Source organism: Lepisosteus oculatus, chromosome 8 (genome assembly GCF_040954835.1).
Source record: "Lepisosteus oculatus isolate fLepOcu1 chromosome 8, fLepOcu1.hap2, whole genome shotgun sequence".
Classification (NCBI taxonomy): domain Eukaryota; kingdom Metazoa; phylum Chordata; class Actinopteri; order Semionotiformes; family Lepisosteidae; genus Lepisosteus; species Lepisosteus oculatus.
In genome coordinates, this window is record NC_090703.1 from 50,814,767 (window position 1) to 50,832,294 (window position 17,528).

The window sequence follows — 17,528 nt, forward strand, 5'->3', positions numbered from 1 at the left end:
AAACCCCGTCTTTATCATACTGATGCTGCTGCTGTCGCTGGTTAAACTGTTCTCCTAAGACATGCCGTCTATCCTCCCAAGTCTCCGTTTATATTCCTGAAACTTTCAGAGACATTAAAACAGTATTTAAAATTGAATAATGGAAGTAGAATATTAATCCAGCTAGTCATGGTAAAATAAAGGATGAGTATTTCTGTGGGCTCGATGTTCACTAATGAATATCTCACAGCAGTAGTATAACCAACGCTGTGCCTTTGGCCTGCACATTCATGTCCTGTTGAGGAGGCTGTGATGGGTGTGGCTCCAGTTCCCACAATGCCAGGCGGCAGGGCCTGACTGTGGCCTGTTGCAGACGTGTCGCCGCGGCGGCGGATCCAGAATGTCAGCCGCTCGGTGTGGAAGCAGGCCAACGTGGCCAGCGACCTGTGGGAGAAGCTGACGGCGCGCTGCCTCGACCGGCACCGGCACATGGAGCGCACGCTGGAGAGGCTGCTGGAGCTGCAGGGCACCATGGAGGAGCTGGGCGGGGCGCTGGAGCAGGCGGAGGGCGTGCGGGAGGCCTGGGAGCCCGTGGGGGACCTCTTCATCGACTCCCTGCAGGACCACATCGACGCCACCAAGGTCCGCGCTTCCCAGCTCTTTAAACGTCTCACCTGTTGCACTTCTCGTTCGGGTGCCGTTTCCTTACTGTTTGAAGCATTATGGGGGATTAATGGTACAAAATGTCCTGTGACCTGTCAGTGCAGCGCTGTGTCCTTACTGTACTGTATGTCTGAGCAGCTCCAATACTTTTTCGTGAGAATATCTGGAACCTTTACACTTCAAAATAACTTTCTGAGAAGAAACGGCCCAGAAATTAATATGTGTAATAACACAAATTAGCTAAACCTTCAAAGGACAGAAAGCCTAAATAAGCTGCTAATGAACAAACAAACAGGCCAGGCTATATAGACCCCCCTTCTTCTATTCTGTCTTTAAATTTCCACACAATAAATGGGCACAAATAACTTGGTCTGTTTGAAGGAAATAAGAGCAGGTGTATTTCCAGACCAGTGTCAGTATTTAATAAAAATGTATTTTTTTGTCATAAGCCATGGTTGGAACTGACCTGCTTGTTTGGCTGCTGGGTGGGGCTGCAGGGGTTTCTCCCATTCTGATGGCTGCTGTGTTTCTTTCTGTTTCCCCCCTCAGCTCTTTAAGGAGGAATTGTCTCAAGTGAAGGAAGGCATGAAGCACATTAACGACCTGGCTCACCAGCTGGCCATCTCAGACGTGCACCTGTCCGGGGAGAACGCCCGAGCCCTGGAACACCTGAACAGCAGGTGGAAGCAGCTGCAGGTGAGTCCCCCTCTCCCCTCCTGTGCAGGGCGTTGGGATTCTCTCAACGCAGCAGCTACTGTCCTGCAGCTCCTGCATTTCAGCACAGAGCCACAGATCCAGGCAGTAAACAACTATTCCCAGTTCTCCCGTGCAATGCTTACCCAATTTCAAATAGCTGGTGTGTGTTTCTCCTCCGTCTCAGCTCAGAGAGCCACACTGTTGCAGCATTGCAAGAGAAGTGGGACTGGTCCAGCTACTCCACAGCACGTCTGCATCATGTTCTGAGACTGGGATCATGAGTGCAATGAGTGCAGACAATGCATTTGTAATCTTTTGGGTCAGGCATTAGCTGAGTGTTTTAGGCTGTGCATCAGGGCAACCTCATGACTCACATGCCCTGGCTTTTGAAATTTTAAGCCTCGTGCTCCAATGTGTTTGTGCAAAAACCCTGTACCCAGAGGGTCTCTCGCATGTAGCTAATTACCTTCTGGCTGAAATAATTTATAAATAGGAGTGCAAATGTGGAAGGGAAGGAAAACTTTCTTCCCCTCAGTTCTTTTTCGTGTTTTTTAGTTGAATAAAAGCGAGAATTGTGATTACGGTCATTTGAATTATTCAATTGAATAATTGCTGCGGTTCTGCTCTTGGTATAGTGGCACAGATGTGATGTACTTTAATGTGCTGGTTTCCATTGTTTTGTTCCAATATCTTTAACTTTAATATTTGATTTGCACGGCTCCCCTTGTAGGTAAAAAAACTTGTTTTGTAGATCAGAAAAAGTGGGTTGAATACCTTGACCTTGATTTCTGAGCCTTCCTAATGCTCCAAACTTTATTTTTTTAAGTGGTGGGCTTATTTGCTTTTAGTATAATATTTTATTTTCCTAACTCAGTAGTTTTGATGTGCTAGACTTATTTTCACAATTAATGTTTACTACTGGCTTCTGCCAAAAATTATTTCAGGCCAGGTGTATTTCATTAGTCAAATGTGTATATATAGTTTATTCTCCGACATTAATAGATTAAATAAATCCAATATTCTAAACTTAATCATGGATTAGAGCACATAAAGCCTGCAGGCCTGCTGTATAAAACCTCAACTCTGAAAGATAAGACCTTTATGCTGTATTTGCTGAAATCCCTTGTGCTATTGACGTACACATAACCATTTCTTTACCGAGTTTAAAGGTTTAATATGAAGGGAGTGTGCTGTTTCCTGAACACTGCACAGAGTTGGCATTCTGACTGGAGAGGGACAAGCGGATCTCTAATTGCAAATTTCCTGTCGCATGAAGAGGCTTCTCATCTAACATCTGCTATAGAGGAGAAGAGCTGCGCTGATTTTAAATCTCCCGTCTCTTGTGTTTTTTGTCTTCTGCAGGGCTCTGTTGACGAACGGCTCAAACAGCTCCAGGACGCCCACAGAGATTTCGGACCAGGGTCCCAGCACTTCCTGTCCAGTAAGCATCTTCTCTGGTCAAGGAATGCTGAATAGAAAGATGGAAATGCTCAGTTTTTAGCTCTACAGCCTAGAATATGCTACAGCAGGAATGATGTGTGCTCCCGTCAGTGCCTGCTTGCTGCACACGTGCTGCACAAAGGCTTCAGGGTTTTCGGTTGCAAAACCCAGCCAGATTCAGGGTGTCCTGCAAGTGGAAAGATGCTGAGTAACATGAGGGTGTTTAGATGCTACAGAGTGTCTCTCTCTCTTGTGAAGTGTGAAAGAAAAAGTACAAACCATGGGCTGTTTTTATAAAAGAGTGTTCTGATCACATGAGAACAGGCCGTGAGGGGAGTATGTACTGTGTGTTGGTTAAAGGAGAATGATCACCAGGGCTTCTTAAGGGCTGTCTTAACTTCGGAAGGGAGCACAGTGGAGATGGGAGGTGCTCTATAGCTTTCATTTGGATCCGAAAGACACAGAAACGGTCTGTTTTCCACTTGGTGTTCTTTGAAAAAGTCAACTGCAATGTACAAGAAAAATTAATGTTGTGTTTTTCCTGCTGCTTTAACTTCCTTTAATGGGTTTTATTGACATCTATGTTCCAATTGGCAGAGCAAGCATGTTTTTCTGGTGGAGAGAGATAATCTCGAGAGTGTATTTATTTTAATGATTCGATGTGTATTTCTGGGTACAGTGATATAAATCTAATTGGACTTCTTCTGTATTGATCCTCTGGCTTCATGCGAGTTTCTTCTTTGATTCGTAAGATTTCACCCTTTGTGACCCAGGACCAGCCTTGTGAGTGTGCAGAGACCTCTCTGGTTCCTTTTACTCTCTGCTGCCGTTCCTTTTCAAGGTCTGAGCGTGCGAGTCGTAACCCACCATTAGGGACTGATCTTAACCCAAGGAATCAGTCTGAACTCGGTCCTGAGTGTGGAGACTGAGCTAACTCTTCTCTGTGGCTCATGGATAATCTCTCTTTCAGGTTCTGTGCAGATCCCCTGGGAGCGGGCTATATCCCCCAACAAAGTGCCATACTACATCAAGTAAGAAAAAGAATAAAACAACAGTTTGGGGTTTAACACATAACGGTTATCTCCTAGTTCTCAGTTTTTCATCACAAAACTGCACAAGCCTCTGCCCCATTGTACCTAGAAAGTTCTAATCCCCCCTGACTCACAGTGGGGTTTACAAGCTTTGTGCAGTGGTTTATGAGGAGTGCGGCATCGCTGATCAGAGTATTGCGAAAATGTTGTTGAGCGTCACCTGCAGAAGAATATGTCTGTGGATTAGCCTTTTCTTTTCTGGCACCGGCAGAAATACCAGGAGTGCGCCAGCAGATTTATGCAAAGCACATTAATCCTTTCGTCTTGTTAATTGCATCTCTCCCTGCACGTCTTGTGTTCCGTAAAGATTATCGTTCAAGATTGTCTGCTTGCCTGGAATCACGGACTTTGATCAGCGGGATCTGCTCCCGCCCCAGCCTGCACGAATTCTCTGTTGGTTTTGTGGCTGAGCCGCTGGTCTCCCTGCCTACACCTGAGCTGTGCAAATCGATTCGTATTTCCCGTGAGGGATCGCTCGCAGTCTGGGCGAATGTGCCGCCAGGCGTTAAAAAAAAAAGAAGAAAAAAAAAAGCTCCTTCAAAGCGGGTTTGGGGAAGCGGGACTTGCTCAACGAGGCCAATTTGAATTTCATTTAAAGCATTCTGTTGGGGCCGGGCCGCTCATTTTCGCGAGCATGTCTTTGATGCCATCTGGACAGTTATGCCTCTGGCTCCTGTGATCTTCTACCGTGTACGCTACCTGGTAAAGCAGGAGAGAGTGAGATTGCAGTTCTGGCTGTCCTGCCACATACTGTACACTGGACGGGCATTCTCCCTGCCAGGGACACAGCTGCTTTTGGAAGCAAAGGGGACTGTAACCGCTGTAACTACAAGGACATGTGGCTGTGTGAGTCAGTCTGCATGTGTAAGTACTGTTGAGTGCGCTACACTGATGAAATGGGAGGCATGCGGTTTACTGTGCTTTGCTTACTCAAAGGCGATCTTGCTCAAGTGTTAGCTTTCACCATTTGAAAAAAAAAAAGTGGCTGATAAAATTATGATGTTTCCACTTCTGATTTGTTTTTGTAAATTTCAGTCACCAGGCTCAGACTACCTGCTGGGACCACCCGAAGATGACAGAGTTGTATCAGGCACTGGGTGAGTCTTTCTGACCGGGTTCCCTCATCTTACCCTCCGTCAGTGCCCTGACACGTCTCACTGAGTAAGAGCTCGTACAGAAGTTTAGTACGGCACTCTCTCAGTCCAGAAGCCCTGGTTTGGATTAAACTGAGCCCTGGGAGTTATGGAGAGTTTCCTGGCACTTTTCCCGGAAGTCGTGGTGCGAGAAATGGTTTGAGATGGGCTCTAACAAAATTCACTGGCTTCCAGCCTGAACTTCATCTAGAGTTGCATAACAAATCAGTTATTTGTTGCGTAATTAATTGCAAGTTTAAGACAAAGACACCATCACTGTCTAAGAGACAATTTACATTATTTTTTCATGTGAATTTAATTCACTGCGTTCTTGATTAAACTGATCTTGTTTCTTTATTAATCCAATTTGATTTGTTGTTCCCCAAACATTCGAGGCTATCGCCGGTGGATCCAGTCGGAGTTAAGCTCTGTGGATTCCTTATCTAGCCGAGGCGAAGTGCGGTCTGGGCGGTGCAGTGTGGGCTTCACTGCTGGTGGCTTCTCCGAGCAGCAGGACTGTGAGATCTGTGAGGCCTGCTGGTCCCTCTCGCTGCGCTAATCCCCTGTGCTTGTCTTCTCTCAGCTGATCTGAACAACATCAAGTTCTCGGCGTACCGCACGGCCATGAAGCTACGGAGACTGCAGAAGGCTCTGCGCTGTACGTACTCTTCCTCGGGGAGGGCCCCCCATGCTGCAGGCATCTCCGCCACTCCTACCTCTGTTCTCTCCAGCTGCGGCGCAGCTGGCAGGCGAGGCGGCTGGGATTGTAGCCCCAGACTGCAGAAGGAGTTCCAGCTTTTACCACTGGCTTTATCCATACATCAGGACATTCCCAAATGGAGTTCTTTTCCAGCGGCAGGGCCCAGGGAATAGGAGCTCGAGCTCTTTGTTTCCCATTGTCCCTGAGGCTGGGGAAACAACCCGCCACATGTTCTTGTAAATGAAGGAGAGGAACAAAGTCTCATTTTCTTTGGGTTTGGCTGCCAGTTAGGCTGAGCAGTAAGTGTACTGCTGCCAAGGTAACTGCAGATTTACTGCAGAGTTTGGCTATTGACTGGACTAGGTTTTTAAAGAGCACCATTCATGACAATTAATACTGTAACTGCAAATCCGCCTTCTCCCCTTGCCCTTGAAGGGCTCTGAAGCTGCCTGACTGCTGTCAGATGTTAGGTCCTGCAGCAGAGAGGGCTCAGTGCGTGTCCCGCTGTCTGTCCTGTCCGCAGTGGACCTGATGACCCTGGGCAGCCTGTCCGAAGTGTTCCGGGAGCCCAGCCTGCGCCGTAGCGAGCACAGCATGGACGTGGTGGAGGTCATCCACTCCCTGACCAGCCTGTACGAGCGGCTGGAGGAGGAGAGGGGCGTGCTCATCAACATCCCGCTCTGCGTGGACATGTGCCTCAACTGGCTGCTCAACGTCTACGACTGGTACACTGCCCTTCCAGGCTCATTCCTGCTGGGTTAGCTCGCGGGTGCTGGTGCTAATTCTCCTGCCTTGACATGTGTTGCATCTGGAGTGCGCCTGAGTCTGACACGAGACTGAGTTATTTTAAAAAGGCATTCCAATGAAAGATTTTTGGTCCTGGGCAGGCTTCTCACCTTTGACCCCCTTGTTATAAATGAAAAGCAGTTGTTCCAAAGTTATTACCTTATTTAAGATGCAAAGTAGAGCACGCATTGGAAATAAAACTTCAGAACTAGCCTGTGTCCTGCAAGGAGAGGCTATTTTTCTCTTGCTATCCTAGTGAACATCAGCGCCCTTGCAGTCCAAGCAATTACTATAATTGCGAAAGCACTGTGAAATTGTAAACTGGCAATCGTCTATCCAACCTGCGAATTAAGTTTTGGCGGCTTTCAAACAAACAAAGCATGAATGTGACCCACTTATCAAGTCTTCTCTGAAAGCATAACAGGCTGCACTAAATAGGTTTCTCTGTCGGTAGCAATCAATTTCCTAATCTGTGTAACAGTCCAATGCCTGGTTCTGGCCCGCACTGCACCTGTGCCGGGTTTCTGTGTTGGGCTTATAGAATTGATTTAGGAAGCTCCGCACAGCTGTGGGTGACAGGTTGAGTAAAAATAGACATGAGGTTTAAATACTGATCAATCTGTCACATTTTGTGTTGGAACTGCATGAGGCGGCTTGATCGGTCTTTAGCGGTTTGCGCTGCTGTCAGCACACAGCATGTTCTGTCTCTCACTGCACTTTCCTTGTGCCTCCAGTAGCCGCAATGGGAAGGTGAGAGTGCTGTCCTTCAAGACGGGGCTGGTCTGCTTGTGCAGCTCTGATGTTCAGGAGAAATACAAGTGTGAGTTAAATGATAAATTATCTGAAATTATCTGGCAGATGCAAATGAATTTCTAAGATCATGTTAAATGTTTTTTTTAAACATCTGCGTTTTTCTTTAGTTTGAAAATGCTTTAAGCACCCTGCTGCTTGAGATAGAAGGCAGTTCCGTTCTCAGTTTCAATGCGCTTCATTCAGCTCATTTTTGCTCCAGTTTTTATTTCACAGTCTCTTTTCACAGCAAAAACCATTTCAAATCACTTCACAAGCCTTTTCATAACAGGCTAAGCAAGAAGACTAATGTAGCAAGTACCAGGAAGAAATTGTCAGTTCTTCAGAAAATTCAGGAGGCTGACAAATTGTGCATCCAGGACTTGATGTAAAGTATTATGAATTCTAGCTTTTATTTGAAACCTTTTAAATTAACAGCAAGAAAATATGATTTAAGGTGGAAAGTAAATTGATAGAGATGATCAGAAAGAGGCAGCTGTCAAAACAAAGCCAACGATGGCTACAGCATAGGACACATTGAGGGAGAGATTATTTGGACAGGTATGGGTTTATGCTGGAAGTGGCAGACTGCAGTATGCATGGACAAGGCAGTAACAGCAGATTTTGTTTAATAAAGCTGTTGTTCCAATGTTGATGATCGAACACAGTGCAGGTCAATAATGGATTACAAGATCAAAATTCTAATTATATAATTAAAATTCCTGCTGCTAGTTTCACACTAAAGGAAACAGTGGGTGTCTGCGATTCGGGGTGACAGCTCAAAAGCTGGAGAGCCCAGAAATAGTTGGTTTGGTGGCAGTGGTTTCGTCGATTCTTGGGCACCTTTTCTGCAGGAACGATGACAGATTCGTGTCTTGGGTTTAGTTCTCCAGCCCACTGTACCTCCACTAGGGTTATTTTTATCTCTGGGGGGGAAAATAGCAAGAATGAGGAGATTTTAATTATCTTATTTTTATTTATTGTAAAATGCTTCCAATGTGCGTTATACGAGTAAAATATATTTTGTTCGTATTGTTGAGAGGCTGGCTTTGGAGCCATAGTAACACTGACACACTGGGTCCCTTTAACAGTCATCATTTCCGTCCCTTCAGTCCCAGCCCGCTGTGAACCATTGACCAGAACGGACTGGCAGATCTATTTCACACATGACCTGTTCATTGAGAGCAGAAATCACATTTGAAGGGCAAAGGTGTTTTTAAGACCTGTAGGCCTCTTATTGAGAGAGGAGCAGCACGGTACCCTCGTCTCCCATCGTCCGGTGCCAGGTGGGCAGGGGCAGCAGCGAGCTGATGCCCGAGATGGACTTTCTTCCTCGGCAGATCTCTTCAAGCAGGTGTCCGGGCCCGGGGGGCAGACGGATCAGCGCCACCTCAGCATGCTGCTGCACGAAGCCATCCAGATCCCCAGGCAGCTGGGAGAGGTGGCGGCGTTTGGGGGCAGTAACGTGGAGCCCAGCGTCCGCAGCTGCTTGCGAATGGTGAGGGCATTGCCCCTGGGCATCATGGCATTGTGGGGGGTCTAGGGCGCGCACCGTACTGGTTTAGCTCGGCGGATGAGCTCTCATCACGAACTGGATTGAGACTGGATTGCTGCCGAGCTCCTGCTGTGCCTGTACTGCCTTGTACTTTCGAATGTCCGAGTGCAACAGTGTTTTCTGTGTCCCTTCAGACTAGGTGACGCACAGTATTGTGACTGAAAAGGTTTAAACCACTAAGCGCAGCTGCTTTTCTGCTCCATCCTAGAAGAAACCTTTTAGAATCTAAGGTGCTCCATCAAGCAGGGTGTGTTTAACGACAGCTGCGCTAAATTAAATTGATTGTTTTTAATACGTGTACTCTATGCAGTATATTCCAATTTAGCGGATACCATCAGTTCTCCAGGCATGTGTTAATCACGTCTTGTATTACCATAGCTAAATTGAACAGTGACACGGTGCAGTGATTTTTATGCATAAAAAAGAACCGCAGTTGAAAAGGTGATGGCTTTTAAATTGCCCCCTGTTTACATTACATTATTATAATTTAGGCTTGTTGTCAAGATCTGTCAGCCTGACCTTGAGCTGAACTGAGTGTCTGGGCGAGAGGCGGCCATAAAATCAGGTTCATTTTTGGCAGCTCTGTGCCCATGTCCTTGCAGAACTGGGTGCACTCAGGAAGTTCTCCCCTCCGCTACAGATAATCGAAACAGCATCAGCACAAATCAAGTGCCAGTGCAGCCCCAGGTGCTGGCAAAGTTAGGAAGCATCGAGGAAGAGGATGTTATTAGACAGCGCCATCCTTGAGCGCCTCTCCCAGATGCATGTGGGAATGATACATTTTAATTATGCCTTTTTTCTTATTAGGAAAGTGCCCAGGGAAATCAAACTTTAAATGCATTTTTGATATGCGTTTAATGAGAATTGTGCCCATTAAGGATTCTCTGCATCTCCAGAGCCTCCTTTGCAATGTCTTTTTCTGAATTCTCTGTTACTCCTTTTTTTAAACAACTGTTTTCAGTTACGTTTTGATTTCCTCCTCCTAATGCGCCTGCCCTGCCCGTGCCCTCTGTCGTCCCTCTTCCTTGTCCGCCCCCCAGGCGCCAGGGAAGTCTGCCCTCGAGCTGTCCGACTTCGTGGAGTGGATGAGCCTGGAGCCGCAGTCGGTGGTGTGGCTGCCCGTGCTGCACCGGGTGGCCGTGGCCGAGTCCGCCAAGCACCAGGCCAAGTGCTCCGTCTGCAAGCAGTGCCCCATCAAGGGCTTCAGGTACCGGCTGGGCCTCAGCCCCAGTGCCAGTGTCCGATCGCGAACCCGTTAACTGCTCCTTTGTGCTCTTCTCATTTCTGGGCGGCGGAAAATGACCAACAAGCAGCGCTGTAGTTTTCCTGTGTAGGAGTTATTGTAGCTGTTGTGCAAAGTGACTTACAACGTGTATACAGACTTGACTTTATGCACAAGCACAAGAATAGATTGGTGAAATGAGACGTGAGTGCTGCACTGGGCGAGATTAAATAGTAGGCATTCAAAAGAAAAACATGCGGTGATGGAGCAGGAATGAAACCAGCCTGATGGTGCATATTCTCGGGAATAAGAGCAATAAGAAAATCACACGACCGGTTTCAGAGTGAAGAACAGCAGTGAAACACGGAGCAGGAGGGAGCGCAGGGGGCAGTGGAGAGGTGAGGGGGTCACAGGCGCTGAGCGGTGGGCAGGTGGAACCCAAACAAATTCTCTTACTCAGACACTAATTAACTTAGTCAAGGGACTGAGCAGAAACTAATCTTAAGAAATCCATAGAATGAAGGAGTTTGTCTGATGAATGCCCTGTCTACTGCCTGTTTCCCAGGTATCGCAGCCTGAAGCAGTTCAATGTGGACATCTGCCAGACCTGTTTTCTCACAGGACAGACCACCAAAGGAAAGAAGCTGCACTACCCTATCATGGAGTACTACACACCAGTGAGGAACTCTGCTTACTGTCAGCCTGACCGGCTGCAAGGGTTCGACCAGTTCAGACGGATCTCTTCACGTGAATGAAAATTCTCCAAATACATTTATAAACATAGACATGCTACAGTACACATATATGCTTTCTGTTTCTTTTGACTTATTTTAACAACTTGTATTAACACGGTCAGTAAAATTGTTCCTGTGCCTTTTTTATCATAAATATACAAACACTTTATTTGGTGTCGTACATACATTGTATACAATTTGCTAAAGCATATGAAACACTGAAAACACCCATCATAACCAGCTCAGCAATACCTCTGTAGAGTACCAGTGATATTCCTGAATTTTAAACCTTGGACATGCAGTATTTATTTTACCTTGTTTAATTTGTTTTGTGTTTCACCATTATTGCAAGGAAAGGTTGGTATTTCTGATTTTACTGACAAAATTCCCCTTTAGAAGATGTCTCTGTCCATGAAACCGAGGGTTTACAGTACTGTTTTTCTTCAAGTTCTTCTGGCAGCCAACTGTATGAGGTTAGCTAAAGAGAGGGCAACCCTAAGGTTAATACGGAGCTGTGGATCTGTTAGCAAAGGCTCTCAGGTGTGCTGGCCCTGCAGATGAACTCACGGTGGAGCCAGGGGCTCTCGCTGAAATTCTTTATTCCTCTTGTTGGCAGACGACCTCAGGGGAGAAAATGAGGGATTTTGCCAAGACTCTGAAAAACAAGTTCCGATCCAAGCAGTACTTCAGCAAGCATCCCCAGAGAGGCTACCTCCCCGTCCAGTCTGTGCTGGAGGCAGAGAGCAGTGAAACGTGAGTCTGCTTCCGCACTTGGGCACCAGTTAGCTATCAGTTGTTCACTATGGCAGGAATTAGATCTGCACTGCAGTACATCTGAACATAAGGAAAGTTACAAAGTTCATGTTTAGGTAACTGAGAATTCAGTGGGATGTAGGGTTGTGATCATTTAGTACTGAAGACGGAACATTGACAACAAAAATAAGAACAGCTGATGATGGAACCTCAGGACCCTTCCAGCACTGAGGGAGGGAGGAAGGAGCTTCTGTTTAACTGGTTAAGTAAGTCTTTGCAAAATATGAACTAGTGTAGGTCTGTCTCTGTATGTGGGCTGATCAAACCGAGGAAAGTGTATGACTCTCTGAGTGCAGGAGCACGCTCTGTAGTGATTGACAGATAGCTAACCCTGCTGTTCACGGTGTTAAGTGCTGCCCTTTTGTCTCCTGGCTGTAGCCCCTGTTCTTCTCCAAAGCTGCCGCATGCAGACACACACTCCAGGATCGAGCACTTTGCCAGCAGGTAGGAATAGCTGAGGGAGCGTTGGACCTCTTATTGATTGATTTAAAATTAAAATGAATCTCCCACTTTAGTTTAGTTGCCTTGAACAAATCCCTTCCAGCAGTGTGTGTGGGCTTGGAAACCGTACTGTTGCGCTCCAGCTGTGATGAGTGCTGCTCTTCCTGCCCCCCGCCGGGACTCGACCAGCCCAGTGTCACTTCCTGGACACACCCAAGACCGCTCCTCTGCCATGGCCAACATAGTCTGTTTTCCAGAGGGTGACGTCACCTCTGTCACTGGATCATGCATGAGCCTGGCAAAGGAGGCCTAAATGGGGAGTCTCGGGGTTCCCTGCCATGATTTCATTCAGCCGATGCTGGGTGCCAGCTTCTGTCCTCCGTGATTAACAGCATCTCTCTGGGCCACCAGGGAGAGCCGTGTGAACGCAAATCCTGCGAATCCTACCTGGTCTTCCCTGCTTGAACCCTGGGGAATCTGTGCTTCACTGATCAGTCAAGATCAAGATCATTAGATTTTGTTCACTGGGATCTGCAGGTGGAATGTTTTAGGAGCTAAACTCGCCCCAGTGAACTGAGGACAATGCAGAGGTGTGAAAGAAGATAGCAGATAAACCATTTTCTCTTTGTTTTTCTCGTTTTTTCATACAAGCCCTCTCTGTATTAATTGCATCTACTCTGAAACAATCTGTCTTAATTCATCTCCTGCCAATGACATTTTATTTGGCAGTTGTTCTATTCCTGGATTGAATGAGGGGAAGAACAACAAGATAAAAATGTAAGGGCACAATAAGCCCTGTAGCTCTGCTAATACCTTTTAAAGGCACGTCACAGTATTGGAACAAATATAAAAACCTAAACATGAGCATTCATACAAAAGGAAAAGGGCACATCTTTTAAAAAAATATCCTTACTTGAAATTGGCAGCAAAACTACAAAACAGAAGCCATATTAGTGTATGGAGTAGAAGCCAGGGGAACAAAGGAGGCAGAAATCTTAAATCGGATCACACCTGAGAAGGTTAATTGGGCTGCTGTCACATGGGTCATGTGTAGCGTAGTGTAGCTTTGAATCTCTCACAATTTTGGTCGTTTTCAGAGACGACGTTAAAATGGAGTCTTACCCATTGTAGTTTTAAAAGATCAAACTGTATTTTTCAGCACCAGAACAGGTCCCAACCCAGGATATTTCCCCTTTCTGACAAAAAAACCCCCCTTGAAATAAGCATTTTTATATTTCCCCAATCAGATAGAGTTTGGGGAGGGATGCAGCCTAGAACACACTATACAAGCTGTCACAACCTTTTTGATCAAGAACACTGAAGAACGTGAAATGTTTGCCTGTGAACTAATAGCTGTAAATAGTTGAAATGAGCGTTTGCTGTAATTCAATTTTTTTAAAAAAATGTGACAGCCCCCGCGGCAGGTCTGGTGCTCTGTGATTTGTGCTCCTTCGGAAGTGAGAGGTTCTGACAGCCTGCAGGGAGAGTGCGTGCGAGGCCCAGCTGACGGGACCCTCTCTTCGTTAATAAGAGATAATGGGGAAGGGATTGTGACCCTGGAGGGTCCTGCCCTGGCTGGCGTTAGTCTGTTCGAGCGGCTCTCCTGCACGGCGCAGCGAGGGGCTGTGAAGGTCAAGCACTTCCGTCTGCCATTCGCCATCCGTTGCCACGGGGACAGTGAGCCGCTGGCCGTGTCAGAGGCCCTTGTGTTCAGCTCTCTGGGGGTCAGAGGCCACAGGCTGAGAGGCCTCCAGCCCATCAACAGGATCTGATAAGGACAGAGCTCTGCCGCAACAGCGATAGGACACCTTGCTTGTTTACCAAACAGAGTCAGCCATCGAAGGCTGCCGACGCATGTTTTTAAAATGAGCTGAGTGTAGTTTTAATAGGAAAAGCTGTATTTTTTTCTGATTGTTCTTCAGCTTGCCACCCTCTATTAAAACGTCTTCTGTCAGTAGATGAATTTGCAACCCTCCTCCCCCAGAGGACTATGCACAGCTCCAAAAGTATGGGACAGATGCTTTCCAACGCGGCACACTGTTTATCAAAAGGCAAACAAAAGAAAATAAGGAATCTCCCTTTAAAAATGTTGCAGAACTTGCATCTTAGCAGCTGCCTGCAGTGCTTTTTCCAGGAACCTTCTAGAAAGTGTTGTGTGAAACGCTTGTGTCCTTGATGTTCCTGCCTCTTGTTGCCATTTTCAGTGATCCCACCACCTCTCTGTCTCCCACTTTCCAGACTGGCAGAAATGGAGAATCAGAACTGCTCCTTCTTCACTGACAGCCTCTCTCCTGACGAAAGCTTGTGAGTAAATCACAATCATTCCATACCAATGGTTCTTGTGAAGTGGTGCCTTCACAATAAAGCCTAGAGTAATTTCACCTAAATTGTGCCGGCTGCGTGTGTCTGCACTGGCTGATTGCCGAGTGTTTAAGGACACTGAAACCCAATCACTAGAGGCTTTGCTTTGGAAGATCTGGCATGCTGCTCACTGCCAGATAGTGTAGTGGCACTAATCTGGGTCTCGGTGAGGAGCTGTTTGCTGAATTTTAATATGGCATAGCAGGCCAGTGTGAGACCACGTGGAGTTGTGGACAGCCCTCCTGGGCTCGTGTTTGGGAGGCTGAGGATTTGAATCCCCGTGATGCCTGCTGCTGTTGTGCCCTTGGGCAAGCAAGTCCAGCCAGCTGAGCAGTGAAGCACTTGTGTCCTGTGCAGGGGGGAGTCTTGGACATTCTGTCCATTTACAACTGTGGAAAAGAAGATAAACCCCAGCTCTGACGAGTCTCTAGGCTCCAGTATGGATTTTGTGTGTGCAAGTAGGCTACAGCTACTCAAAATATGAGATAGAAGAGTCCAAGGAATATGGGGGAGCTCCAAATGTATTTGAATGGCTGAACCTGTGTCGACTGATCTGGCCTTATAGATCTTAAAGCGTTCATCTAGATAATAGAAGTAGCAGTCCATAGCTGCTGTGTTTAGAAAGTGGGGTCCAAAAGCTATCCTTAGCAGAACTTGGTTAGTATTAGCCTGAAAAGTGGTTGGCTATGTGCCTGCTCTACCTGTCTGTGTTTCTCTCTCTTCGAGCCAAAGATCGCTCTGCTATGTTTATAGTGTCTTTGTCCACATGTGTGTTTGTGTCTGTGTGCACAGCTGTGTGTGTGTGTGCACAGCTGTGTGTGTGTGTGTGTGTGTGTGTGTTTGTGTGTGTGTATGTCCTTGCCTACTGTTTCTGCTCCTGCGGTGTCAGGGATGAAGACCAGTACCTGCTGCGCCTCTCCAGTCCCACCCTGGAGCAGGACTCTCCCACGGGCCAGCAGTCCGGGGCCGGACACATCCTGGCCAACATCAACTGTGAGGACAAGGATGAGCTGGAGAGGATCCTGGCTCGGCTGGAGAACGAGAACAGGTGAGGGAACCGGGGTGGTTTTAAAGGCTGGCTTCCTGTACACTCCTCCGAAGTCGGTAAGCCTCATTTTGTTAAGAGCTCCAGGAGGTCAGAACCCTGCTGATTATACGGTCTGTGATTTTGTTGAAGAATGTGCATAAAAAACACATACTGATGGTGAACACCAAGGATTTCATCACCTGGGGAAGGAAAGATTCCCTATCATAGCTAATTAGGAAAGTGGATTTCAGATTAACATTTTATTAATTTTTAACCACTTCTATTAAACCGCTGTATAAAGTGAACCACATATTATTCTGCATTTTATTAGTATCTGATATGCACAGGCAACATCAAAGGGGTTGGTTCGTTTTCTGAAGGCTTGTCTTTAGTACAATATAGCCTTGAGATCCTCACTAGAAAAGTCTAGCACACATCCTTAACACACTTGTCCCCATCCTTTTCTGTACCACAGGATCGATTGATTTAAGTATCTAATTAAAAACTAGCCTGTTGATGGATGGTCTAATTATTTTAATGAGTGCTGCAAGTGTGTGAAAGAATGGCAGTGGGAAACCGTGAGTGATGCCTTCAGGTTACAAGCTCAAGACTTTACTGGCATTTATCTACAAACACAGCTGGAGCAAGAGCAGAAGACAATGAAAGGAACCAAAAGAATCGGATGAACTGAATATGAATTTGCTCTTTTCTGCTCTGAAGTGCGGTTGATCTGTCGCCCGCTGTTCTCGGTGTGTGGGAATCATGACTCAGTAAGAATGAGTTTTACCTGATGTGGTTTATGTTCATGAAAGAACTGAAGCAAACTTAGCATAGAAAAGAGTGGGGAAGTGTTGAGTTAACTCCTGGTCAGGGGGGTCTCCTTGCCAGCCTGATGAGGGGTGTTGCTGTTCCGGCAGGGTCCTGCAGGGGGAGTATCGGCGGCTGAAGTGGCAGCATGAGGAGGCCGCGGCCTCCCCTCAGCTCACGGAGGGCGCCCTGGGCTCCCCGATGGGCCACCGCGACGACGAGCTGCTGGCAGAGGCCCGGATCCTGCGGCAACACAAGAGCCGGCTGGAGACCCGCATGCAGATCCTGGAGGATCACAACAAGCAGCTGGAGTCCCAGCTGCACCGGCTCCGGGAGCTGCTGCAGGTCCGGGGGCCCGGGCGTTCAGTCAGGACAGGGAGGCCTGCAAGGCCGTAACCCCGGTTATAAACGGCAACCAGATAGATCCTCCACGAGCACCAGACCCCATTAATACAAGCTTTTCGGGAGCGCTCACGCCGGAGATTTTTAGTGGTGTGAACTGTCTCTCTCCCTGCAGCCCAAGGAGGATTCAGAAGCCAACGGCTCCGCTCCCTCCTCTGTCTCGTCGCCACGGCAGTCTGGGGCCAGCCGGCCGGGGGAGCAGGACAGGGGAACCCCCGACACCGAGGCAGCAGGTAACTGGGGTCCCTGGGCCGGGCGCTGGCCCTCATGACCAGGCCTAGGCCCGGACCCCTCGCAGCCAGAACGTTTCACGCGTCATGTCTTTTTGTCACGTTGCTACACAGCGTGCAAAAGCACAATCGAAACCGCCTGTTCCAGAGCCGGCAAGCAGGACGTTTAGGAGTGAAAGTGAAAAGCAGTGTTTTTTTATTTGACATTTTAAGCGGTCCGCAGCAGTGGCTGTGGGGTGGGCATGAGCACGCAGCTTCAGGACTCCCTGGGGTCTGTCTGTCTGTCTGTCTTCCAGGCGAGGACCTGGAGCAGGAGCGCCAGGACACTGTGATCCGCCTGGAGGAGGTGATTGAGCAGCTGAGGAATGTCTTCCCACCGGACACCGGTGAGGGGGGGTCGGGTGCTTTCAGTACCCCGCAGCAGCACGACTGCTTCTAACCTGCTGCTCTGACAGCTGTGACCCCATTTTCTACCGGCTGATGCGTCATCAGTAAACCTCTCTTCACTCAAGAGCACGGAAGTCAGATGACACTTACAAACAAAAATGGATCATATGCAGCGTACATTGCATTCCCCCCCGAAAAACAGTATCCCATTAACACAGCATCGAATGACAAAATGAGTATCTACTCTTAACTAGAACGGACTGCAAAAACCG

At 47.4% G+C, this 17,528-nt stretch overlaps 1 protein-coding gene across 2 annotated transcripts in view; it reads left to right on the top strand.

Annotated features, from left to right (window-relative positions):
* Positions 1-17,528, top strand: part of drp2 (dystrophin related protein 2) — a 60,718-nt gene that overhangs the window by 38,623 nt on the left and 4,567 nt on the right. For both annotated transcript variants that reach the window (XM_069193803.1, XM_069193804.1), the window contains exons 5-22: positions 353-621; positions 1,192-1,338; positions 2,701-2,779; positions 3,749-3,809; positions 4,905-4,966; positions 5,586-5,660; positions 6,226-6,427; positions 7,223-7,308; positions 8,618-8,775; positions 9,873-10,039; positions 10,620-10,731; positions 11,405-11,541; positions 11,980-12,045; positions 14,281-14,346; positions 15,293-15,451; positions 16,348-16,582; positions 16,755-16,872; positions 17,166-17,255. In XM_069193803.1, coding sequence (XP_069049904.1) covers positions 353-621; positions 1,192-1,338; positions 2,701-2,779; positions 3,749-3,809; positions 4,905-4,966; positions 5,586-5,660; positions 6,226-6,427; positions 7,223-7,308; positions 8,618-8,775; positions 9,873-10,039; positions 10,620-10,731; positions 11,405-11,541; positions 11,980-12,045; positions 14,281-14,346; positions 15,293-15,451; positions 16,348-16,582; positions 16,755-16,872; positions 17,166-17,255 — 2,289 coding nt within the window. The remainder of the gene's footprint in view (positions 1-352; positions 622-1,191; positions 1,339-2,700; positions 2,780-3,748; positions 3,810-4,904; positions 4,967-5,585; positions 5,661-6,225; positions 6,428-7,222; positions 7,309-8,617; positions 8,776-9,872; positions 10,040-10,619; positions 10,732-11,404; positions 11,542-11,979; positions 12,046-14,280; positions 14,347-15,292; positions 15,452-16,347; positions 16,583-16,754; positions 16,873-17,165; positions 17,256-17,528) is intronic.